The sequence below is a fragment of the Hetaerina americana genome, unplaced genomic scaffold (assembly GCF_022747635.1).
Source record: "Hetaerina americana unplaced genomic scaffold, ioHetAmer1.1.p SCAF_33, whole genome shotgun sequence".
In the NCBI taxonomy this organism is placed as follows: domain Eukaryota; kingdom Metazoa; phylum Arthropoda; class Insecta; order Odonata; family Calopterygidae; genus Hetaerina; species Hetaerina americana.
In genome coordinates, this window is record NW_027286908.1 from 1,703,184 (window position 1) to 1,731,142 (window position 27,959).

The 27,959-nt window shown below is 36.0% G+C and overlaps 1 protein-coding gene across 4 annotated transcripts in view; it reads right to left on the reverse strand.

Moving 5' to 3' along the window:
* scat (VPS54 subunit of GARP complex scat) overlaps positions 1–26,987 on the reverse strand; it is a 39,151-nt gene extending 12,164 nt beyond the window's left edge. The window contains exons 1-15 of one of the 4 annotated variants that reach the window (XM_071589135.1): positions 26,851–26,987; positions 26,497–26,749; positions 26,060–26,381; positions 25,867–25,989; positions 25,674–25,776; positions 25,409–25,587; positions 25,181–25,323; positions 24,994–25,093; positions 20,843–20,985; positions 17,123–17,249; positions 16,125–16,232; positions 7,572–7,586; positions 3,598–3,765; positions 3,125–3,246; positions 872–1,136 (exon numbers count right to left, since the gene is read on the reverse strand). In XM_071589135.1, the coding sequence (XP_071445236.1) occupies positions 872–1,136; positions 3,125–3,246; positions 3,598–3,765; positions 7,572–7,586; positions 16,125–16,232; positions 17,123–17,249; positions 20,843–20,985; positions 24,994–25,093; positions 25,181–25,323; positions 25,409–25,587; positions 25,674–25,776; positions 25,867–25,989; positions 26,060–26,381; positions 26,497–26,594 (2,016 nt within the window). In that variant the 5' untranslated portion in view covers positions 26,595–26,749; positions 26,851–26,987. Of the gene's footprint in view, positions 1–871; positions 1,137–3,124; positions 3,247–3,597; positions 3,766–7,571; positions 7,587–16,124; positions 16,233–17,122; positions 17,250–20,842; positions 20,986–24,993; positions 25,094–25,180; positions 25,324–25,408; positions 25,588–25,673; positions 25,777–25,866; positions 25,990–26,059; positions 26,382–26,496 lie in introns of all 4 variants that reach the window. The other 3 variants (XM_071589136.1, XM_071589134.1, XM_071589137.1) reach the window with 3 other exon arrangements.
* Between the last annotated feature and the right edge of the window lie 972 nt (positions 26,988–27,959).

Sequence of the window (27,959 nt, forward strand, 5' to 3'; positions counted from 1 at the left end):
TCTCTAATTCTCACACTACATGAAAACTGAGGTTACTTTCTGACAGCCTCTTATAAAATACAATATATTATTTTTATAAGGAGGGCGATAAACCTCATTGCACTTTAAAAGAATTGGGCAAATGCATGATGTATCGGAGTTACCATAATTGACTTCCTCCGTAATTACTTCATTCCGTAAGTTACAAAATACCAAATCAATTTTCTGAGAATTCCTCAGGAAGAAAAAAAATACATACTATTACATACTAGAGGCAAGGAAAATTCCATATAATTATTTTATATCATTATTTTCATTGAAATTATCCATCATGAATAAGTAAAATAAACAATCTCACAGTGAAACTCATTTCTTGATAGCTGATTAACTCAGTTCATCACTGTTCATCTGTGTAATCAGGGTAGCTTCACTAAAATCTAGTGCAATTAAAGCATCACAATCCAAATTGACTTGCTACATAAAACAATATCAGCTGTAATATTCTTGAAAATTTTACCAACACCAGCTACTTATACATGCATATATTTCATTACTGGATGGCACTAATAAAATATGCCAAAGAACAGCAGTGGCTGTGTATTGCATAACTGAATAATACAAATGAAACTAATGCTGTTCATCTTAAGTTACACTCATTTAATCACATAAAAACTTGATCTAACATTTATCTTAATACATGACAATAGATAAAATAAATGTGATAACACTATGGAATTTCGATTACAATTATTTTACTCATCATTTTTAATAACCTGTGAACTTTCCCCTCACAGAACTTTGATAAGTTTGCAATTGCCAATATTTTGCAATTGACCACAGGTCACAAATCACCAAGTACCTTGAGAATAATGGAAAATGGAATGGTACCAACCTGGAGCCTAAATGCAGCCTGCAGTGGGGAACTAGTTCTTCCACATATTTTCTCACACTCTACAACAAATGCATCCACAACGTTTGCCAGCTGGCAAATCTGCGTAGAAGTGGCCCTGTCCATCCAGCCATCCTTGGCCTGAGCAGACACAAGGTGACCACAACGTTCGTGGGCGTAGTCACTGACAGAGCACAGCAGCTCCCTCAGCCTCGACATCACCTTGGCATGCTCATCATTGGTCAGAAAGACTTCAGTTGACTCTGCCCTGATTGACAGAGGTATCCAGAGAGTCAGGGAATTAGTACAAGCAAATGAAACCCAACCAGGGCACTGGGTCACTTTTTGAAGCTTTTATGGAGGTTTTAACAAAACATGGGAGCAATAATTCTTTGAACAGATAGCTTTGAATTGAAATCATTCACGATGTACCTGCGAAAATACATGAATTGTGTGGAAAGTAACCCAAAGGGGCATACAGTAGCCTAGTGGATAGAGAATTAGGCTATTGGCTCCTTGAGGGCCCAGGTTGAAAATCCAGTGACTTTGGTCTTCCTCAGCTTTAGTGATATTGTGTGATTTATGTGGGTAGTAAGATCTTCCTGAATAATAACAGGTGGGACAGGGGAATGAAAGGCACCCCCCTCACCTGATGACGATATTTAAAATTCCATTGGGCACCATAGGTGAGCCTATCACACAAATCTTTGGGTTGACAACTGCACTTTAAAGGTGATGCAAATCCATTTTTCCATCAAGTGTTATCAATAGACATTAGAGGGCTGATGTTTAAATGTCATTATAGCATGAATATAAAATAATAGTCACCTAATGAATTATACATTTTTAGGATTAGCTGCAACTTTATTTGAATAATCAATGCATTGGAAAGAGTGGACATTTGTATTATACATGGGACTGTCAAGAAAGTAACTTAGGATTCCACCTAGCATGGGGTTGGACAGGGCTAGAGCCACCACCTTTTTGTCTAAACATCTGACCACTCATCACACATCCTGCTGTGATAGTGTGCAGACTGTGGTCCTCCTACTTTGCTCACTGTGAACTGTTAAAATATGTGCTGCAATAGAAAATCCAGCAAGTTGTGAAGAGCAATCTGTGATTAGGTTTTTACTGGCAAAAAGCTACAAGCCAATTGAATTTCATACACAACTTTGCAAAAAGTATAGAGACAGAATAATAAGCGAAGGTGGAGTGAGGTAGTGGTGCATTATGTTTAAAAATGGCTGCACAAATGTTCACGATGAGGATAACAGTGGTTGGCCCTGCCTTGAGAAAGATGAACTGACAGTGAAAATCAATGACATAATTCATGAAAAATGGCAGATTTACCATTATGGATCTCTTAATAGATGCGGCTGTGACAGGGATGCAGAATTGCATGTTGGTGTAAAAAAGTGGTTAAAACGTAAGGCGGCAGATTTTTTCATAGATGTAATCGAAAAGCCTGTGTATCATTATGATGAATGCCTCAATTTAAACAGCGTATAGGTAGAAAAATAGTTTTAAAATGTGCCTTTCAAATGTATACAATAAAACCTTGTCTTGTCACTAGGTTTATTTCAAAACGTGACTTTCTGGACAGCCTTCACTTACAACTTGCAGGATTTTCTATTGCAGAGCACATTTTAACAGTTCGCAGTGTGCAAAGTAGGAGAACCACAGTCTGCAAACCACCATAGCAGGATGCTAACTGAGTGTACATATAGATGTTTAGATACCAAGATGATGGCTCTAGCCCTACCCACCGGCTACCAAGATGATGGCTAGCTCTAATCCTAACCACGCTAGGTCGAAATGTAAATTACTTCCTGGTCAGCCCTCATATTTTCATTCTCCTGACAATCCTTCCAGTTAAAGGAGCAAATTGTCCAGCATTAAAAAAAAGGGCTGAGATAAAAGAAGCAGCAAAAGAGGCTTTTAAGATGCAAGTTTTCAATGATAACTTTTAAGACTAAAATTCAATGCTGCCAGAAGGCATAATTCCATACATATAGGGAAAGGCTCCAATAATTTTAATACAAAATCTATCAAAGGAAGAATCTACAAAACAGAGTTACTCATTTCCTCAATGCTGATGTCAGTCATGTACACTTGTGATGATTAATGATAAATTTATGTATACATTATTTCAATACAATGCGATTGTGCTAGTGAAGCCATTCATCGGAAGTCATCGACTCACTCCCAAATGCATAAGTAAAAAATGGACAATACTGTATTTTCACAACTCACACGGCAACACACAACTTGTCCACCTCTTCTTTGTGGGATGAGGCTTCCTCCTCGGGAGTGCTGCCAAGGATGAATTTGCCTGCACTTACATCTGCTGCCTCCTGCATCACATCATGCACAGCCTAAAAACATGAAATCATTCAACGTTTCACTGTAAACTCATCAGTACCTACAGGGGTCATCAACTCTACCCACACAAAGAACAAGAGCATTCCCAACACATTTAAATTTGTTCCATCAAACATGAAAATGATTCTGCGAAATAATAAGCTCCGGAGCATAAAAGTTTGGAGATAGAAAATCATAAACACCAATAATAAAATGATATACACAATCTCACTTCAAAGATGCAGTGGGAACCATACTTTTTCACGAGATGCAGTGGCAGCTATAGGCTATATATTTAGAGCAATCATTTAAAGCTGCAATCAAGAGAACGGGGGATGAAGTCCCATTTCCAGCAAGGAACCCACCTTCACACGGCCAACAAGGAGCAGCAGGGAAGAAGTGCACCGCTGCAGCACTTTGGTCCACTCGCTGAGGTGCAGGCCAGGCAAAGGGTTTTGCTGCTGTTGCTCGGCTGAGGTGTTGAAATCCTCAACCTCTTTACTGTCACTTGCAGCCACTGCCTCGATCACAATCTAAAACAGCAAAACAGAGCGTCATTTTACTTCGTCACCTTTAATGATTCTATTCTCATTAGGCCAAAGGCTTCTTTGAATGAAGCCCCGATATTTAACTGTATCAATCATAACAATTGTATCTACATTTCTCCAAATTGCACAAATCAAATCTACAGTTTTTATCAAAGAAATCATGGCCCACTGGTAATTGAATATCATAAGGATTTATTCTTCACAGAAATGGAGGCAAATTAAATTAGATTCGTTCTCCACATTACAGCAATTCACACTTGATTTGTAAACATAATTTCTTCGATGAGCTTCAAGCACTAAGCATTTATTTTAACAATCTAAGATTCGGCACAATAACAAATTAGAATACATAGATTAATATAGCTTGATCTCATCTTCAGCAAGCACTTACTTTCATAAAATTACTTACAGAATAATCATAACCCTCCTAGGACAAATTTAAACACAAAAATAAAAATGTAGGAGGAGCATTATTTTACTACTAAACTACTGTCTCATTAAAGAAGCTCTCAAGTGCAACTAAGCACAAAAGAGCTTGAAAAACAGTTATATTCTACATGTATAACCAGAATATATAATCTCTATAGCATATATCTACAATTCCAAAGCTACTCTACACTGATTAGTGATGCAAGTCTCCTGCAGCTCACCGATTCTCACTCTATATAGCCATACTCTGAACACTGCATATGACTTTTAATTCTGACATTTGTACTTTTATTATACAACCCTTGCTAAATTTAATTTTCCTAAGTCATGGGAACATTTCATAAAACAATTACAGAAATACTACAAGAAGCATGTCCCCCAACATTTTAGCTGCACAACACTAAATTTTTGTCTAAACCATGGGCATGATATGCAGCAGCTTTTGACTGCATGCAATCAGTACTAATGAGATAGGTATCTCCAGCTGTGCAATATTCATTTCAAAGGCAGGTTTTAATTCAGAAAACTTTGGGATAGCCCAGGAGCACACATCTGGTGACATTCCAATACTCGCATATTTTTTCAAATGGTAACAATAAAGCTTATAATATCTGGGACCCATCACAAGAGAAGCAAGGAGGGTCTGTGACATCCCAGGGCTCTAGGGCAATAAGGATGAATAACATTCCCCCATAACTACTCTAGGGTATGGGAAAATGTGTAAGGGTGAGGTTTTACAGGCTGATTCACAGTATATATGAGGGAAGAATTTGATCAGAGGATTTCACCAGATGTGTTACCTCCCAACCAAAAAATGGGAAATATAGCCATGTGTGAGGACTATAGAATGATTAGATTGATTTCACATGCAGCCCAGGTGATATTCAGGATGGAGTATTAGAGGATGGAGAGCAGGGCAAATGCTTACTTGTGGGATGTTCAGTTTTGGTTTAGGAAGGAGAGAAGCACTGGTAATGCCATTGCAGTAATGGGATCACTAATCGAGAGGAATATAGAATGCAATCAGGATGTATTTGCCTGTTCCATAGATTGCAAGGAAGACTTACTTTGACTGTATCAACACAGGTTAGAAATATTACGGTATATGTGAATTCTTTATTTAGAATATTAATGATTGGCTGGAGAAAAATAAGCTACCTGAAGTTTTATGTTCTATCAAGTTATAAAATAGAAATAATTTCTCATATGGTGAAAATCAATTGTCATAGGGTAATAAAATTGTGATTCATCTTGTTTTATGGAAAATTTTAGTTGAGTTTCTTTATTCGGGGCATCATGTAATCATTTCAAGGTCATAGTACACAGGCATTTGATTCACAATCGTACCAAGAATAAGAATATCCTAAAAAATTCCTAAATAGGAGACCAATTTCCTATTTACCCTTTACAAGGGTGACCATATATTCGTTCCATAGTCTTGAAGAACTAAGACATTCTAATTCTAGGTTTTTTGAAAATGTACCTCTATGAACTGCTGAAGAGAAAATATTTTTTACTCATGGAGTTTTTCTTCACTTGTTATGAAAATTTTGAAAAAAAATGCAATTAAATATTGTTTTACAGGGAGAATATAAATTTGAATAAATTGTAAAAGAGCATAATTTCAAACTTATTTAATTTGAAATCATTTTTTAAAGTAGTGGTTGTGAAGAGATCGCTTTAATTAGCAAAGACTTGATAAATGAGGGTGTACATTCTGTGGCACTTCATTGACAAACCATGCTGCTAATTTAGATAATGTTTTCTCCCCAGTTGAATAAATTTCTAATTCATTTGAAACTTAAGTCAAAATCACCATTGTCCCGTAGAGCCCATTAACAACATGGAACGCCCGATACTTAACATAATTCAAATATAAAATAAACATGTCAAGAATAAAGCAGACGGCATTGAACTGTACATTTCCCCACTCTTTCAGAAAGGGAGAAAGTAGCAGTAAAAAAAATAAAAGATATAATGCTCAAATTGGGAGAAGATGCAATAAACATACATCTTATTCGCCACAGACAGATAGCCAATCGTAATATCCTGAGGAATAGATAGCATCTTATCTTGGATAATTATGAGGATAATTTATACAACTCTTTGTGTGAGAATAATTAAGGCACTTATGTCAAATCGGAGATAAAATACATAGATTCCTATCATAATCCAAATGAAAATGAAATGGATGTTCTTCATACAAGTGCTAAAGAAGGTCAAGAGATATGATGTGAAAGCTATTTTGGGGGAATCTGTTGATGATGAATTATGCACATCTGACTACTGTAACTACTTCTGAAACTAAGAGAGCTAAAATAATTCCTGTTTGATTTACAACCAAACCAACCAAATTGAAAAAACATACTGGTAATAGCTTCTACCTTAAAAAGGGTGATGTTATGAGAGCAAAAAATCTCTTTGTAGCCCAAACAATGAATGATATGATCAATATATGCAGTATACACTAAAAAAAACTCCTTCATTCAATCTCTAGGGCTCATTACAGTAAGTTCTTTGTTATATGTCACATGCAATTACACAATTAAGTGATAATGACAACAAATTACGAAAAAAACAACCCTTTTGACTTACTTGGTATATTTAATGAGTGGTAATCATGACTCAATCAATTAGGAAGCACTCTACTCAAGTGCATTGTTATGTGTCTTCAAGATTAATTTTACTATGTTTCATCCATTTTTGTACAAAAATAATTTGGTATTCTCGGGACAGGATGTTTTGCATGATTTCAAATGTGACTTGTTCTTCTTTAATTAGTCTTGATTGCAATCAGACATCAATCAATTTTTGTTTGATTGCATTTGAAAAACAATTTTAGTAATTGTATGAAACCCCCTAGTTTTCAGTACTTGTGATATTTCATAATTTTTACCGATATTCCTTGTTTACTAAATCATCTGGAAATTCATTTCAGAGTTTATTACTTGCTTTCATCAATGGTTCATAAAATACGGGTCAAAAATAAAAAGAAATACTTCATATTATGCAATAATACACTAGCATGTAATATTTTATTTCATCCATATTTTTCCAATGCTACCTTCCTTCTGTTGTGGCCTAACTTGATTGTTTGGAACCTTAAAAGTGATCCAGAACTGGTGTGTTCCTCCCTCTCAGACAATGATAGGCCTTCACAATGGCCATGACACCAAGTTTAACTGAGATCATGACTGAGAGTAACAATGTATTTGATTCACTAAGAAATCAATTGAAATTGCCACATTGACGTAGTAGGAGACATTCTAATTTAAGAAAGAGAAGCATTCAACTCGCACCACATCAGTTAGATAACTAGGACGCTTACAGTTCAAGCATTATTCTATTAAATTCTTTCTTACCCTGGTATTCATTATCTTGTGTGCAGATGTCACAGAGAAGGATGGCAGAGGCAAGAATGCAATAAACATAAGAAGAATATATGGAAGCAGAAGTGATATATGATCAAGCAATGCTTTAGATAAATGTAGTATCACCATGAAAATTATATTTCACCGAACTATTAACGTATCTGAGATGTGAAATACCATTCACATACCCACTACTGCATTTTAATTAAAGCTTATTGCAGTCAAAGATAAAATAAATGTTCCTATTTAATTAACATCCCTTGAAAAACTCACTTAATCATGACATGGGTGATTTTTAAACACAATTTTGATATAAAAGGACAAAAATACAAAAAAAAAATTGAGGGAAAATCAGAAATGAATTTGAAAAAACAAACAAGAGAAGACAGCCAGATGCTTTCATTCCACAGTTGCTCCAAAAGCAAATTCTGTAACCTAAAAGAGATATCAACAGTTTCAATGAACTCACTGGCAACTAGCAGCCAAACAACTTGCTGTAATTGAATAACTGAAGGTGTCATCACCAGGACTCTTAAAATTCTAACTTGGACATTACATGACATATGGAATAAAAACAAGATATTAATGCACCTTGCAAGTATGTACAATGCATTTATAAAGAGATACCCACCATCATTCTGAAACTCAAGTAGGCAACTTCAACCAGTTTTATTTTAATGAGTTTGTCAAATTACACAGGGTTGCTATAGTCATGGCTTTTTATAAGTTCCCCGAATTTTCAAGCTTTTCCAGCAAAAACTTTCAATGCTCGAAATAAATATTTAAGTTAGGGTGACTGATCAGCATGAAGACTTGAGTGCTCAATGTCAGCAGTGAATGATTGGAATGAGGTGCGGCAGTTGAATCACAACGTGGAAGCAGCACAAGCACCAACGCTGAGACATACACAACCATAAGCTGTGCATTTTTTATGAAACTATTCAAAAGAGTAAAACTTCCAAACCATAACATCAAATATGGTTTTTAGAATTAAGTGGTAGGACAAGTTTTTTTTGAGAGAGTCACTCGCAACATTAAAAAAAATTAATTTATATAGGCACCTTTTAATTTCTACTATTTGAAACTGTTCAAAGAAGGACTCTTACAAAGGATGTTTGAATGTTACTGAGTCATATTGACTTAAAAAGGTCAGCTCCCTTTAACAAAAATTGCTCCATCAGGACAATCAAGGTTTGGACAGAGCAATCTCCTAGAGAGCTTTCTAAGTTTCCCCATATGCTCAGCTGAACCCAGTATCTATCACCATGAGTAAATATAAGTTTCATGGTTACAGGAACATTGGACTCATCACAGCAACAGTTCATCTTCTCTACAATGAAGACATACCAATGTGTCAGGGCACAGTGGCTTATATGCAATCATGCCATGATGACTTCCTCTCTTTGATTGTTCTAAATGGAGGAGGGACACCCTTAGTTTCACTTTACACAATTTGCTATTTAGAATATTCCACCAGGATTTCCTTCACTCTTCCAAGGCTACATTTTGCAATATAGCCTTTACAACATCTGCATTTACCGGCATCAAGTCGATTCCCACAAACCTTGAAGTTGATTTCAAATGCTTGTTGCTTCCAACAAGCATCTAAAATCTTGAACAATAAAGTGGGGAGAAGACACGTTGGTAAGAGATTGGGGAGCACTCGATGAATCCATACAGATCAGAAAGAATCCTCTACAACAATTGATATTACAGCAGATCATTTTTATGGCAAACAGCTCACCTCTGAACACACTATAGCTGATGATCTTTGCTTTGAAAATGCAGTGATATCTTGAAACTGCACCCAGGGGAAGAATCTGATGATGACCCATCAGCACAGACATAAATGAAGTCTGGATGGGCCCCAATGACTTCTTCGAATAAACACTGGCAAAGTTGTGCAGGACTTTTAATAATTCTGCAGGTTCTTCATAATCATTGGAAATGATACCAACCATGATGAGGGATATATTACAGGATACACATCATAGAAAGAAGCCAATAATCTGGATAAGTTCTTCAAAGGAACTTTCAAAGGCTTGGTAGGTATCGTCTGCTGATAAAAATTCTTAAAACTGTGGCCTATGAGTAACAACAAGGATGCATATTGTTGATGGGATTTTTGCAACATAGTTAGACATCAGAATATTCCTGCGGGTGGCCAAGGGTGCCTCCAACACGCCCTAATAAACTCTTAAAAAAAGGAAAGAGGCCCAGAGGGTGGCAAGTCTTATTCCAGAATTGTGCAATGTAGACTTATGGTAATAATTATTCTGCCAAAAGAGTAAACTAGGGCACTGCAATCAAGTTTTGACCATCTTTTGGTAACAACAATGATATAAAAGGCATTGGGAAAAGTTTAGAGAAATATATTTATTTCAGATATTGCTTCAATGCCTTAAAATTCCTCAAAGTACATCCCTTGAGCATCGACACAATTTTGCCAGTGGCGTTTCCATGACTTGAAGGCTCCCTGGGAGGCAGATTTCCAAAGGTCCTAATGTGTATACGTGCAAGCTTCTTTGACAACACTTAGGGTCCCATGGTGGTGTCCTTTGAGGTGAGATTTCACTTCTGGGAATAGGAAATAGTCAGCTGGTGCCATGTTGGAACTGCCCAAAAAGTTGGGGTCTTCTTCAATATGTTGCAGAAGGTTTTCACAAGAAGCCAATCGATTCTGCTTTCGATTGTACGCCAAGACCTTCATGCAAGCATGCATGTTTAGTGCATATCTTTTGCATCGCCAAATTTTCAGTAACCATGGCGTGCACCATCATCTTATCAATCAATGACAATACAATCTGCGATCTCGCACATACTTGACCAACTGCCTGAATTCAGCACATCATGTACATGTTGCATGGTGTTGTCGATTCATGAAGTCGACGACCATCCAGGGCGAAGCTAGTCCTCCACACTCTCTCAGCCATCTTTAAAGAGCTTGTGCCACTTAAAAAATGCAGTTTGTGACATGTTTCCATCCTTGAACACTTGGTGAATCATACCTAATGTCTCCATATCCAATTTCGCCAGTCCAACACAAAATTTGATGGCATACCGGGTCCAATCATTCCCTGCATTTTGCATTTGCACTGAGTCACTCGACGTGGGTCCACTAAAATCATGATTTAGCCTGACACACCCTTGCTGGCAATTGGCACTTCGTGCATGTTGAATGTCAGACCCCACCACCACCAAGCCTGTGCAGTGTGAGTGCACTGCAACATACAGTCAAATCAGGAATAATTTGTCCTCGATACTTTTCATACAAACCCTGAGAGACTGGTGATACGTCCCCATAGCTTGCCAAATCTATCTGCACCGAAGTCCCAGAAAACCTGAGTATGCATACCCTAGGTGGTCAAGATGGCCGACCAGAGCATATCAGGTTGTAATAGAATTAGTTTAATAGAATTCACATGCTGTAGTCTGCATTTAAATTTAATACATTTATAAAATCTAAGGAATTAAAACATATATTTTTAAAGTACAAAAATAGTCGTGCAAGTTTCATCGGTTGTCACAAATCATACCGAGGAACCAGATTGATTCAATATAAGGTAGATTTACATTGCCCAACATAATCTTGGTTGCAAATGAACACTTAATGAAAATGATCACACCTTGTTTCCTCTTCTGAGAAATGAAAGCCATTTCCTAGAGACCAAACCTCAAATTTGTTCAGAGTGAGAGGTGTCTGCCTTGTGACACTAACAAGCCTGGAAAAATAGCAGAAAATCGCCAGCTCTGACATGAAACAACAATCCCATCAATGATTTTGAATGCACTGGACACCATCGTTGATCACCACTGCAAACAGGGTCTTGCTTCAAAGGTGCCCAGTGGAACTCCTATTTTCTTGGGTAGAAGGTTAAAAGAGATATTTCTCTATCCTCACTCTAAATACTTGGTCAATTAAAAAAAATGGATTGAAACAAGTAGAATATTTCTTAAATCTCATTTAATTATTGTGTATTTGTTAAATTATTAGTGTAATTCCAGTCCTTTCCTCATTTAGGTATTGGGACAATTGCAGATTCCTTTACTACTCTGATTGCTATTTCTTATTTGTCATCTAGTTTACCTAGTCAATACTTGGCAAACATTTTTTTCTGTTGCTCTTTCCCCATCAAATGCATTTCACTCTTCAGGGATAATTGTGTTTTACTACATTTTACGATGAAGAAACACAGACTACACCCTGCTGCTTAAAAAAAATGACCTCGTGATTCTTTTAAGAGCTTGTTCAAAATATCCCACTCATAATTTTTCATCCACTACCAATCATAGCTGTCGTAACGACAACGAATTTCCCCTAGCATAATTTAACACATTATTTTTTCTACCAAATTAGAAAAACCAATGTTTTTTTATTAGTAGTTTAATAAACACCATAAATGTCTTGTTTTTCAGCAATGCCCTTTAGATTGATCAAACTTATAAATTACACAGGATTCAAAAGATTTGGAAGCAAGACCTTTCTCTTCAATCATTTAAGTCTGGAATGTACTGTGTTTCCCTGGCCATAAGGTGCCCAAGATGCACAGTGATTTTTTAGGGAAAAATTCTCATTTTATGAAAAATTATTCCATCAGACTGAATAAGGTCCAAGTATTTTAATGTAGACACTTTTTGACCAAAATGGAATTGCTACTATATTAATGTTTATTCATTACAGAATCCCCTGAAGCTGTGTCATCACTGCTGCTAAAAGCATACATGTAGTTATTTTCTCTGAAGTTGTTACTTTCCTCATGCACATGGCCAACTTCACCATTTACAAAAGCCATTTTTTCAATTTGGAAATAAAATAAAGTCACTGGGGGCCAAATCTGGGGAATATGGTGAGTATTGCAATAACATGAAATTTAATTCCATCATTTTTGCCATTGAAACGGTGCAAGTGTGCCATCATGTATTGTCTTAATGGAAGAGAATTTTTTCTTTCACAAATGAGGCTCTTTTTTCTTGATTTCTTCGCCCGACCGCTGCAATAATGATGCGTAACACTCTTCATTTATTGTTTTCCTTTTTTGTAAGTAATCGATGCAAATGGTATTGCGCGCATCCCGTAAAAACCACGGCCATCGCCTTGTTCGCCAATTTCACCATCTTTGAAGCCGGATTGCCTTTAGAAAGCCACTGTCTCGACTGTTCCTCTATTTCTGGAGTGTAGTGGTGTATCCATGTTTCATCCACAATTATGCTTTAATGCAGAAACTCATCAGGATTACAATGGAAAAGCAGCAAAAAGAGCCTCCAAATCAACCACATGATTACATTTATTCGTCACTGAGAGCAAATGCATCCAGCACCCATCTTTCCAAGAGTATATTCGCACAAAATTTTTCGTGCAAAATTGAAAATTAATCTCTGCAGGAAACTAATTCTTTTCCAATTCTCTAAACAAACAAAAGTTTGTTGCTTCAATCAACTAAGAAAATGGAACCACGTGATGGATATAGCTGAATCTTTAACAGCAGTCTAGAGAGAGATGAGACTTACTAAAGGCAAAACTTTTCCAATATGACAAGCAACATCTCATAGATTTTCTAGTATTTATTGAATGATCCACGTATTTAACTGCCTTCTACATACTTCCTAGAGGATATCTCTAAAAGAATAGTACGCATGATTCTATTCTCAATTTAAAATGTATCAAAGAAGTTTTCTCTTAATTTTATCTTCTCCATTCTACATAGTTTATCAAATTAACTCATTCCCCATATTTGCACCGACACTGGTAACGAGAAATCAATGCAGGGGAATGCTGACACAATTTGAATACAAAAGACCGGAATATCATTAAAATGTGCAGTTAACATGCAAATCAACCATGCATTATTTACTTAAGTGCAACAAAGATATGGTTGAGATTAATACTAAGTTATTAATTATAAAGCTGCAGGTTAACCTTTACAAAATAGTCCCTGCTTAAGGGATCATGCATTTTAACTTCTATTTTATCGCACACCTAATTTTGAACAATAAAGCCTCCCAAAAATGAAATACTTCAATGAACTGACAAATAACAGAGTAAATAATTACCAACCAATATGATTATAACATTACAAATATAAGCTACCAAGATCAAAAATGAACTTTTGAAATAAGACCCCTAAACAAATTAGGGAACAATTCAAAATTATTGATTTATTGAGAGAGGAGTAAGACCACTAATACAGCAAAGCCTGAAAACAAAGTTCCACAAATGAACAAAACCCGATATAGGTCAGTAAATTACAGTTCTTTTAGGACTAAAGATAATTATTACCAATTAACATTAACCTATTGTGTTACTCAGGTCTATTCACTGTTTGTCTGCAAAGTGACTTGAAAGAATAACCTTGAAGTCATGTTCTCATACAGTTCAATCTAAAATTCTATTTAATTTTTTTTTTTTGGGATATAGTTCCAGATGCACATTGAAACAAGACTAAAACTGTCACTGGTGGATGGATTTTGCTGATCACCTGATCAGTTCCCTTACTCTTAATAAATAACTAAGAGTATAAAAATGTAGTGCCATTCAGGTTTAGAGTTTTTGAATTAACAAGTAGTAGTTTTGAGGGGAGGCGACCGACAGCTAAGGTCATTTGCGCCATAGGGGATGGACAGGAAAGGATGAAGGGTGGAGAGAAACCCGGCGTCGGCATTAGCCTACTCTTTACGAAAGGCGCCAAGAGGTCCGCAGTTTAACGTCCCATCCGACGGACGGCGTACTCACTCAAAGTACCCTCCACAAAGCACCTCAAGTAAGGATCGAGATACCTCTGAAAAATATTCAACACCGCCGGGATTTGAACCCGCGCCCTCAGGGTGGGAAGCCAGTACTTTAGCCCCCGCACCATCTCGATCCCCTTGAATTAACAAGCCCACAAAAACTTACAATATTCACATAGCCTGACATTATTGGGAAAATGGTCAAAATGTGTTTAGGGAACTTGTATTTCCATTGCAATCCCAAAGAAAATATTTTCATGAAAATAATACTTTCCCCAATGTTATGGAGCAAGTAAAAAAATATTAAGTTGGCACACTAAAAGTTTGACAGTTCTTAAATCTTGAGTTTAAATTTTTAATATTGAATTTAAATTCCTACACTTTTGCAGTATAATAACATCATTATTGGACAGTTGATAGGGACATTAAAATATAACTGAGCCATACTGGTTTCTCAAAGTCTCATCAACAAAATGTAACATTTTTTAAATTTCAAAGGAAGGTAATTGTAAAAATTACTTTCATGATGTCAATTTGTCAAACAGCATGGGAAGTTTCAATTCCTTTCACTTTATTGAAATTTTTTTCAATCAAAGTAATTAAATGATTAGTATGATTACAGATTTCAGAAAAAATAATTAATTATACTTTGTGACATACACAGATGTGTGCATAAGCTCCAGCTGTGAGTGCATGGCAATCAATATAACCTACTTTGGCAGGACTCGACCAGCTACAGCTAAAGTGGGCAATTTATATGCACGTTGAAATTTAGAATCCATAGCACCACAATTATTAATTGTGTTAGCTGCTTAATGAATGGATTATGGGAAGCACGGTAATGAGTATTCGCCAATCTGTTGTCAAGTGTTTCCCCAAGGTAAAAGAGGGCCATAGTAAGGCTGAAAGACATCATCCACAAATCTTGAAGTCTTCATCAATAAGATCAAGAACTCTGATCCTACAGGGTGCAACACCTCAGGCAGGTGGGGTAATTCAATAGGGTTCCGCAGGGTACATATGAGGGTTCTTCTCAGTTGTCAGTTACTATTGAGAATGCCTTGAACAATTGAATAATCCATCTTCTGCATGTGAATGGACAAGAAAACATTTCTCAAGAGAAATGATAGACAAAAAAGATTTATTCTAACCTGGTAATTTAATCATAAATGTACAAACCAGTGGAGCACAGGAGAAATAAAACCCACCATGACATTGAAGTACTTGATGAAAAATAAGTTATTTTTTATTTCTGGAGCAATGGCAATAGCCAGTATATTATAATATTAGAAGTTCATTATTTTAATTTCAGATTTATTTATGATGACTGGAAAGTGGATAGCCTACTCCTACAATGTACCATAATTTATTGGACAAAAATAAAAAAAAAATAAACTCCACTTAAGTGTCCCTGAGGTGTAACACATGTTTTGAATAAATCTTACAGAATATGCGAGTGGTCCATGTCTTTCAATTCATAGAATCACAGCAATTCCATTTTTATTTCTATCATGCCATCATTCAGTGAGATGGACACTCATTTTTAAAAAGCAGACATCATGCCATTGATTCACCAAGACAATGATGCAAATATCCATCAGACAAATTACAGCAGCTTTAACCCACAAAAACTAAAAGATCATTAAAATTTGGGGATATATAACAACAACTATCACATTAAACCATTCAAGTTCATTGGTAGAAGGAAATTAAATAAATAAAATGAAAGCATTATTTCTAAAATGAAAAGATTTCAATAATTGAAATCAAAATTTCACAAAATGGAATGGCATAATTGGCTAAGAAATTTTCACATACCTGTTTCATCAGAGCTTTTATTGTCGTGAACGCCTCCTCTTTATAAGTTTCAATGAAGTCAAAATGTTTTCGGCGAAGCATCCCAAATATAATGGACACCAGTTTATCCTACAATCAGGATTATGGAGTATATTAGATAAAAATCATTTTTTGATCCGTTGATTTTATAAGCTCTTGAAATTTTCAAGCATGTGATTCTCCAAAGAGAATTATGTATTTGGTATTTATTTCAATAAATTTTCAAAATATCATCTTACATTCCACAAATAATTCATGGTACAGGTAGTTCCAAAGCCTTACCATTCAGGCCATTATTTTTACATAGTCATTTTAAAGCAACATTAGTACAAAGAAATAAAGATAACACAATTTGGCTTATGATTCTCAGGCTAAAAGGCAACTTTTCATTAAAACATTGGGATGAAAACTTGGTATGAGTTAAGAATCCAGCCAACAAAAAGGAGTTACTTCTCTGAGACCAATACTAAAACCTTTTCAAGAAAAAAAAAGAAAAATCCCATCGCTACATTATGAATCTTAAAGCTGGGTAGAAAAATGTACTGCCCTATATTGATCCACACAACTGCAAATGCATAAATAAATTCCAAATAATCACTTTTCTTCAACAGTTTTATCCCTTGCGAAACTTCATGTTCATTCAGCCAAATATTATATTACAATATGCATTTATCAGAACTAATGCAACTTCGTTTTTCAAGTTGCTAGGATAGATATTTAGGTGCTGAATATGTTTTTATTCCTGAAACAACTATCAGCTACAACAAATAGGCGTGCAAATTGAGTTTTAAAATTTTCAATGTTATTTTCACAAGAGTATAATAACATGAACCATAAGGCCACAAAAAAGTTTCTATTTATCAAAAACGTGGAAAACTTGCATGGCTTTGCATACTATCTATTACACTAGTGTAATATACAAAAATGCTCTTATCATATGCATAATCATTACTTTTAGGTAAGAAATCATGGTAACCTACCCCCTCTAAAACATCCAAGTCCTTGGAAAGAGGCCTGTTGAGGTCAGCAGTTGCATACCTTTCAAATTCAGTGCTTAACATTTTATCAATGAGCCTCTCCATTTCTGAAAGTTGTGATCCCAGATGCCTGCAAGAGACATTTTCAAAAATTAATTTTAAAACTCCAGAATAGCTTCAAAGGAATGAGCATTTTAAATTAAACATTCAATGTGATAAACTACAACAAGAAATCATGCTTGTGTTTGCAAAAACAGCACCAGCGTTAGTATTAAAAAGACTGGGAGCGGGGCCAGATTGAGGTTTTCCAGTACTTTGGACAGAAGAGAACATCCCTTTGGACAGAAGAGAACATTAATATGAAGAGTTAAGTCTTCTGGGATTCACTCCGCGTTCGTCCATGCTTCTGGAACAACAGTTTTGCTGCCATTGCAATCGCCATCTTCAGGTCAGAAGTGACCGACCTGCATCAATCAAGACGTTGACTGTAACACCGGCAAAACTGTTGTCACAGAGACAACGACCAATGTGAAATAAATCCCGGAAGACTTAGATCTTCAATATTTGCACACCGCAGAAGCCTTCACAAAGAACCTTACTATGGCCCAACACTGACTGCAAATTGGCAAATGCTCGATGCGCCTTTCCCCAACGTCAGTTCACTAAGCAGCTGACACAATTGATAACCGTGATACTACAGGTTCTAAATTTGAACATGGTGATAAGTTGCCTACTTAGGATGGCACTCGTTAAGTCCCTCTGAAGTGGGTTGCATTGATTGCCACTTGCTTCCTTACTCTGCTCTCTCCAGGGAGCCATTGCCCATGGTTGGAGTTTGCCACTGTCCTCCAAATGGTTAGCCTCTTAAATTACATCTCACGTCCTTATTTCTCATTATCTCCCAAACAACTCTGTTTTTGGTCTCCTTTTAACTGTAACACTTTTGACTTTGCTGGGATTTGAACTGACAGACCCCAATGCCATGCTTAGACTCTGTCTACCTGTAATATTTGTCCTTAGCATAAAATGGAACTGAAACTGAGCTAAATTACTAGAGCTGCATATGTACTACTCAACTTCCCAGACTCAAGGCTTAGCAATGTACTTTGGAATAACAGTTTCACAGCTACTAACATAAATTCTTTAGCGACATGCCAGGATGAAGAGCTATCCATTTATAAGTAATGAAGTAACAAAATGTAATCCATTATAGTATCAACCAGTTAGGGATTTATAATTAATTTTGTGAAATGCAATCTGCAATAATTAATTTGATTACTTTCTCTATGAGAAAAAATATCTGTGATGAATTGATTTATAAAATGTTTTGATTAATAGCATGGATTACACAAGTAAGAAAATATGTACTGAAAAGACAATGCAAAATGAAAGATAGTAGTCTACCATGCCCTTTTTCCTTGAGTGTGCATCTGGAATAATGTTCAAAAACAGTCATCAATAATGATGTGGAAAGAGATGACACACAATGCTACATTTCAATTCAATAATTTAACTATTTACTTCATGATGGGCAATGAAGTCTATAATTGTAGAGTATTCAATGATGTGAAGGCTTCCAGAAAGGTGTCAATGATTCAATGCAACAATTCAGAGTGTAAAAATCATTCGCCTTGACAGGGATCCCAGTCAAGGCGAATGATTTTTACACTTTGAAATTCATATTAGCAGATGACTCTGTTAAAAGTTACTGTCGTGGCATCTCCCACAGTTTCTTGGAATTTGTCAAAGGTAAAAACAGCCGAAGTGTTTAAAGTTGGCTTTAACCTCATGGACTATGGTGCATCAGGCATGACTACGAATGCCTTTGACATTGTATGTACGGTATTTCATCACAACATATCCTTAAAGCCCCCTAAATTTCAGAGTTTAAGAGGACACCTTGATAGCTTAACTGGCTAAAGCACTCGGCTGGATATTGAGGGATCTGGGTTTGTATCCCAGTCAAGGCGAATGATTTTTACACTCTGAAATTGTTGCATTGAAATACATATTAGCGGATGACTCTATTAAAAGTTACTGTTGCTGCATCTCCCACAGTTTCTTGGAATATACCAATGAATACTTTATTTTCAGGGTCTCATTAAGATTTATCATTTATTTAAAACATCTACAACACCTGAAAATCCACTTTTTTCATTTGAAGCTTAATGAGTTGGCGACAGCAATTAATTTTTTGTAAATTTAAAACATTCACTGATTAACCTTGGAAAACTATTCACCAGTACTGATGATACATATTCATGAAAAACATTTCTAGCATATGTGTAACATGTCATTCAAACTTAAGCTTTTCACCTAAACTTCTTGAGCTTCCACTTTAACATTTTGAATGAATTCACAAATGGGAGGAATTTATGATGCCCATATTAAAAGAGTTTGTAATTGTCCACAGACTTTATAACACAGTACAATGCGTTTCACTGACTTGCGGCATCATCAGTCACAAGTGACACACACAGCTATTGAATATATAGCCATCACACAGAGGATAAAGTAAGAAGAGGCAGTGATGCCTTGGTTATGACTAAGCATTGGGTCTGGTCCAGGTTTATTGGGGGGGGGCTAGGAGCGGACGGCTAGTTGGAAGAATTGGATTGGGTGGTTGCGTAGGAGTACATTGAACCGTTGGGTTTGTTTACCCTCAAGGTCAATTTTTCGGAAAGGAGGAGGGAAAGATGGGCATTTAACTGCTCATTATAAAGTGTTGCATTGCCTTCGAATCTCAATTAGCCGTAGAACATCAATTTTCAATCCTTTAGGGAGGACATTTCTGGGACAGAATTGCTATTATGGTTACAATCGAAGAAGTATTTAGCGAAGAGGGAATTGAGGTTTTGCTTTTTGTGACACCTGGCATGTTCTTGGGCAAGTGTTCTGGCTTTCTTATCAGTTTGACGACATAATAAGTATTGCATTTATTCCATTTAAGTTTGTAAATGCCTAATTAATTAAATATATCCTGTTTTTCTTTGCAATTAATGAAGAGTTTGGAGAGAGTGAGGGGTGTGTAAAAGGCCGCTTTGCGTGTAGTTGGAAGGCGATTTGAGATTTTACAGGAGATACCTCCTAGGAAAGGGATCGACACCACTTGAAAGTCTTTAGAAGGTGAGAGCTGAGAGGGGGAAATTTAACTTATGGCCATTATTTTCTGATTTTTTTGGATTATTTTTCGAACTAGGTTTGGGTTATATCCATTGCTGGTGGCTATGTTTCACGTTGTGCTGGCTTCTTTTGAATACTTTAGAATTCTCAATATCCAGACTGATATGCCTAGGCATTCCAATATTCATTTATGTTCATAACCATTATTGCATTTACATTTTCTATGGAAATCCATTGATGTTTTGATACAAGGAATCAAAATTTATAAGCATTACTATTATTATCATTGGTAATATACCAGTTAAGGCATGCTTTGGTTAGAAACAGAATATACGATGGTACAATGATTATTCCCTTGCCTCTCCCACAAAATACAACCTGAGCTACATTAAGTTCCTCATGAATTTCACATCCTTCCTTCCATCTGGCATGCCTATCACATTCCTACTCCTTAGCTAGTCTAATAATCTCCCATCTACTACATACTCCAACATACCATTGTCATTCAAATGTCAGGCATTACTAAAACGATAGTGTAAAAACCACACAGCTAACCATATCATTTCTTGGGAAAACTAGTCTTAACTATGGTACACTTGCCTAAAACTATGAATTCCAGCCAGTTCCTGCACCAGCACTTCCTGAGTAAATGCAATGAGATCCAAGGCAGCGACATAGTCCGGAGTGGAAAGCAACAACTGGATCATGGGTTGCGTCTGATGGACAGTTGCCATCAGCTTCAACTGTAATGCAATTTGTACAATGACTGTTATTGACAGACAAACACAATATGGCACAATAATTTGTGAGGTAGACATGGAGTGAAATAGTAGCTCTTCCCACAAGAGCTTCCCAGGGACAAACGTTCAACTCTACTCCATGAGTTTCACACACCATATTCCCACAAATGTAAAATAAAGTTGTCACAAGACATGCCCATCATAAAAGTCATGGGATTAATTATTTAGGTGGTTTCCCGTGTCCTTCCTCAATAGTTTTTTTAACATGTAACCATCTCTCAATGGCTGCCCCAATGGGGTCAGATACCTTTCCAGCTGCCTCACTAAGAGATGTTGGATGGGAATCAAGAAGGTGGAATGGACCAAGAAAAAAACAAATGAGGAAGTACTTGGTATGGTGGGCAAAGAGAGGGGTTTGTTGGGAGGAATCCTATGGAGGGAGGAATAGTGGATGAAGGGGGTATTGACCAGCAGTGGGATGTTGAAGACTGTAATTGAGGGGAGAATGTTAGGCAAACGAGGAAAGGGAAGGAACAGGATAGGGATGATGGACGGGATGAAGGGAGGAAGAAAGTACTCAGAGATGAAGAGAGGTTTGTTGTAGAGTAGAATGTTGGGCTGTGTTTTGTTAAGAGAAATTTATTTGGTAGTTGTGTCCACTTAAAACCTACCTTAAGTGGTGGATTACCTAATAATGACAAGACATGTGACCATTCAATAAAAGAGAGTAAAGGAGAGAGTAAAAAATGAGCATTTCAAGCATTAGTATGTACTGCATGCAAAAAAAAATGTAATTTTAATTTTAAAATACAATATTTGCCTTTTGCTCCAGTTTTGAACCTTACATTTTGTAAATTGATGGAAAACGCTTCATTTAACTAGTAAAAAGATTGTGAACTTCTATAGTATTTATTTTAATTGAATTTAAAAAATCTTGAAATTTAAAATCTTACTTTTAAGTACCTAAATTTATACCCCACTTCTACTTCCTTTACTTGGTGACTCTGCATAACACAGGAACAAATCACCAAATCACAGCAGTGGCTCTTCCATAGTGTCTCACAGATCCATTCACTGAGTTTTTGTATTTTCTTTGAACTACAACACATAAGTACACCCTTTCCTCCTTCCCCAGATATTAGCAAGGGCAAATAGAGGCAAGAAATGATGGCTATGGGAAGGTTTCATGGGTGTTATATAATTTTGGAGGAGGAGGAAATTCCAATCATGTCACTAAAGGGCTACACAGAAAACCTTCTATCAAGGGTCCTCAATTGAAGGAGCCATAGTCAGGACTAAGAGGCATTCAGAGAGATTTCTTTTGGACCCTGCTATCCTTGGAGCAAAAAGTTAAAAAGCACCAGTCAAATACTTTGAAAACATCACATGAAATAGTAAAATACATTAGTATTCTTCAGCAGAAATATAAATGCACAGTCATTCAAATTTCAAGTGATCTCCATTGGCATCCGATTAGAATTCATATCACAGCTATCCTTTCACAGAACATTCTCAAAAGGTGACTTCAATTCTGCATGGTAAACAATGACAACTGTCAACACAACACACGAATGATGATAATTCCATTTAGCTTCCAATGGACTAACTAACCTGAAGCTTTTTTCCTTAACTTTCTGACATTTCTTCCTCGTATGATGGAAGGCAGTATGGAATCCAGTGAGATTCACTAAGTGACATCACTGTTTCCCCAGAAAGAAGTGACAAGAGGCACAGTTATAAAGTTAGTCTGAAAACATCGCCCCATGCTCTCAAAGTAACCCACAATCTATCTCTCCCCCACCACCATACATTGTACACTTGCATAGGCTAAGAGCACAGCAGGCAGGCAGGAGTCAAGTTTAATTTCGTCTACCTATATATGCAAGAGTAGAGAGTACATATCCATATGCAATTATTAAAAAATAGTACGCTGTATATGTACTACCAAATCAAAAAAAACTAATAAGAAAGAATATCCTGGTGCACTGCCTGACTGTCTGTGGCTTAAGATCCGAACTGGATACTTCACTGGTTTCTTTACAAACAGTAAAGAACAATGATTTTTTTAACTTAAACTTGGTTAAAAGTATTGTAAAAACTGTAGGTAAACACTTCAATGTGTTTTGCAGAGAGGGGACTCATGTAACCACCAGCAAACAATGAGGAGGCGGTGTTTTAGTAGATGTGGAAAGCAAATATATACCATATGAGATCAAGTTTGATTTTGTCAACCTCGAGCAGAAAAAATGCAGCTGTGAACTGTCTAACAGCTACAACATGTCGCTGCAATGAATTTTCTGTCAGAATCCCTCCTCTCTTGACCAAAAGCTGCGTAGATGAATTGTGTCACCCATTGTATCAATTATTATCCTATCTCTGACTAATGGAGTATTTCCAAGGATTCAGAAATCATGCCATGTCATGCAATTCATACGAAATGGGATATGAACATATGCTCAGAATTATAGACCCAATAATACTCTATCATGCACACCCAAGATTTCTAAAAAATCTTAGATTCCATATTTTCTAGAGATGTTCGGTTGACATAAGGCAAGTAAATATGCCACAGTGTTCCGTCATTACCTTTCATGACTTGAATTCACCTGTACAATGCCATTAATATTGCTGAATAATGTGATCGGGCATGTAGAGAAGATTAAAGATCTCAGAGTGATATTTGATTCCTCCTGTATCATTAAGGACAAGGCATTGAAAACATTGGATTTATTACCCACAATACCCATACCCTACCCTACCAACAATACCCATACCCTAAATATTTTATACTGTTTATTGGGAAAAACACATCTTGAATATGCTTCTGTGGTGTGGTCTCAAAGTTTTAACCTTTATATTAAACTGATAGGCAACATTCAATATAAGTGATTCCTTACTGTGAATTTTATAATGAGGAATTCGGTTAATAATTTATAGAAGGCTTACACTTAGCCTTCAAAATGTTGGATCTAGATGCAAGATTGCTGATCTCTTCAATTTGTTCAAACTTTTTCCTCCCAACGTAGATTTTCCTGAACTTTTATCTTATATCTTATTCAAAGTTTCCTGCCACTTGAAAAGACCAGTATTACATATGCAATTTTGTCACTCAATCATTCTATTCAAATTAAATTTATGACCCATGACCTATAAGTATTCAGTATTATATTATTAATTATTTTCAATACACATAATTCTACTTCCATCATTGCCAACACTAATTGGAGATACTTAAAATCAATACATTAAATGCCATAAGGTTTACTAAAATATGATTAGAGCTGCAGTATAAGTAAAATGTTCCCATTTGATGAAAGGTTGTGTTTACTGGATTGTGAACTTGGTTGGCAATGGCAATGGTTGGCAAATTTTGCAATGTTTTGCTCCTATTGTGGAACAGAAGTCAGCAATGAATGTATCTTATATATTGTCTGTGTATGGAAAGATATACATATAATTCAACCGGATATTCTACCCATTAAATGAACTACATTACATATACTAAATATTATAAGACCAAACATGGCTTAAATTGTAATGCGTGACAATTATTACTATCACTATAGCAGAGGCACAAATTATCTACATGTGGTAAACAGAACTTTTATGTAGAGAGAGACAGTTTTTACATTTGATTCACACCACATGACCTCATTAAAAGTTTTACATGTGAAGCTAATTGGACCAATTAACACATGAAACTCTTGAATCACCATTTGCATATTCTGCACAAAAAATCGCCAGGAATAAAATATCCAGGCATATTTACTTAATTGAGTTTTCCAGGTTCAACCATTATTCATTCATGGATACAATATTTGGTAAACTTGTGTTAAATAAAACTTCTAATTCCAAATGTTTTCATGCAAACATCAAATGTTTGAATTCATGCCATGCAAATGATGAAGAGTTTTTGTTTGTCACCAACTTGCACTTTATCAAATGCATGGCTGATGCAATAAATTTCAGTCATGAAGAATGAATATTTAGAAGCTAATGGCATTACTATACCTTCTTGTACACCATCAGATGATTACATCGAACTCGTTCTAGTCTCATGATCCCCAAGGAATCTTTTACAAGGACCTTATCAATATGGTGAATTTTCTCTCTGAGACCAAAACAAAAACTTTAATGTTTACACAATATTAACTGATATACACAGAGGCACAAATATTATAAGAAATGATCTTGGTACCTTAAGGTCTTCACAACAGATATTGTTTGAGTTAGCTGCTCCATTAAGGCATCATGGGAGGACATGGCTTCAAAAAATGCCTCAGATTTTTGTGAGACCTGATGAGCTATCTGCACTTCCACTAAATCAAGGTAATGGCTTAACTATGGAGGTTAAAGCTGTGAATTAGTCTTTCCAATAATTGAAAATTTTATTAACTAGCATGTTTTTTTTTCAAGAGATGATTACCTTTTCTTGAAGCAACTTTCCAGAGTTGCTGGCACACACTGGTCCATCTTTCATATGCAAAGGTGATCCAGTATCTTTTGATGAATTGTAAACAGCATTAAATGTATCTAAATTTGTTAAGTCAAGCACTGGTTGTAAAAATATTTTAGGGATGCCACTGGTATCAGAATGACATTTATCTAGAATGAAAGATATTAGTTCCTGAGCAAAAGTTAACTTCTTTATTTTTCCTGATCAGAGTATATGAAAGCAATCTGTTACCTACCGAGGGACTTGGCTGCTCGGAGACTAGGAAAGTGATGAAGCAGTTCATCGTCTAAGGTTGGTTTTGGAACACTGTGATTAATCCGGATATGCTTCCGATACCTCTGCAATCGCAATAACACGTAAAGTGACATTAATAGGGCTGGGAGATTAAATATTATTATGCACACCAATGAGAGAGCTGGTTAGCATACCTTGGATATCTTCTTGATGTAGCTTTCAAAGTGGGCTGCAGTAACTTCTGGTAAATATGGATGCTTCGGAATTTCAGCCTTTTCCACGAACGCATCTCCCCAGATTTTTGTGAAAAAATCTTTCTGCAGAAAGAAATTAAATTAGGATTTCCAAAGACAATCAGATGTAACATATGGAATTCTAATAATTTACCTGCTTTCCTCGATTTGGATCATTAAGCACAGCCGGTAAATTTTGTGTTGAAGAAAATATGCTCCACTTTGTCCCATCATTCGCCAAATTGGGCGACTCACTTGAGCCAGCCATTAATGAATTGCTTAACTTTGATTTCTTTTCATCAAGAATAGTTTTAGGTCGAAAATTTTGATTGGGAGATATATGATGTCTCAATATATGATCTTCATAGTCTTTATCACAGACACCTTCTAATGGCAAAGTGTAACAAACACCATTTTTACCATAATGACAGACATAGGATCCGCCTTCCCGCGTGCAATGGTTTTCCCGTAGGTGCCTAAAAAGAGCAGTAAAGTACACAACGATATCATTCATGCATTGCATCCATATGAGCAATTTCAAAATAGTCGAAAGCAAAACTAAAATTAACCAAGAAATAACCAACAGCTCACTTTGCAAAATTGTGTTGATCCTTAATAACTATGTTGGCACAATAGAGACATTTGTTCCATGATGCTTTAGACTCGGAAATTTTATTCACGTAAGACATTATATAATTTACTTAATCATCGTGATAGTTCACTTAAATATTGAATGAAGCAGACGACACTGACATTGAAAATACAACAGCAATTAATTGCGGCTTCCCATGACACCAATTCTCTCAATGAAAGTCTCATTTTCGATAAGCATTTCAACCCTATGCTTGTAAATTTAATAAAATTAATCAAAATATCATTACGAATCAATTCACTTCAAAAAATATGTTCCAACAAGGTTTTCATCAATCAGCTGTTTTTACTCACAAACCCTAAATATACGCTATAATGGGTCCGATCCTTGGAGACATGGGCAATAATAGTTTTATAGGAGAAGTAATTAACTTTTACTACGGCACTTCGAAGCACAAATCATCTAAATAAACACGAAGACATTTTCAACCATTAATGCGCTATGTTGTTCCAAGAGAGAATCGAAAATTAACAATTGAGTATCGCTAAGCAATGTTGTCCACTGACAAAGGAGGCTATTTAAATGTGAAGAAAGAAAGAAACATTTCAGACTGAAGGGGACCCAACAGAATCAATTAGAAATTCTCGTGACAATTCAATAACTCTCGTTTTTAATTTCACTTTGACTATTCACGTCCACCTTATATTTACTTTTTTTATTTCATTAATCTCTCTGAAATTGAAAGTAAATTTTGCAATAGACACCTGTAGTATGTACTTAACTAAACCCTAATATCTAATCCCAGGAATGTCAAGGAAAATACTGATAATGAAATGAGACACTGAATGCTGGAGATACTTCAGGCAAATGATATCAGGCATTATTAAGATCCTTGCCTTGGAGTGGGCAAAGTATGAACTGAATTCAGAATTCCGCAAGATTTTATATTTTACCATTCTCCACGCAGCCAATCAATCTCATCAGGACACCTAGAACAGGTTTCCCATCAATACAATAGAGGTATTGAATAAAAGGGAACAGAAATCATCCATATACCTATTGTGCTGCTCGGTGTACAAAAATATTGTATAAGAGTATTGTACAATATTTTATTGTATCGATTGTATTGCTCAGATGATATACAGTTTCTAATGTGTCTACATAGAATTAGCATTGTCAGCAACTCAGGGCTCCTGCATCACCAAATTAGGAATGGTAGATGAAATCCATAATGCTGTCATGGCATGCGAGAGTGAAAATATTTGTTTATGACTTCATAAGATAGGCAAAATAGCCTCCTGGCAACCTTATTATGTTCTTTATTTCAACAGCAGCAGTCTGGACTTTGGAAATTGGCATTTGGGTGGTTTGAAATTTGTAGACAGGTCGAAGAAAGTATTAAGGAGAAGTTCTCAACAATTTCTGCATGGATGAATGAATATGTTTACACTGGTTTTATCGC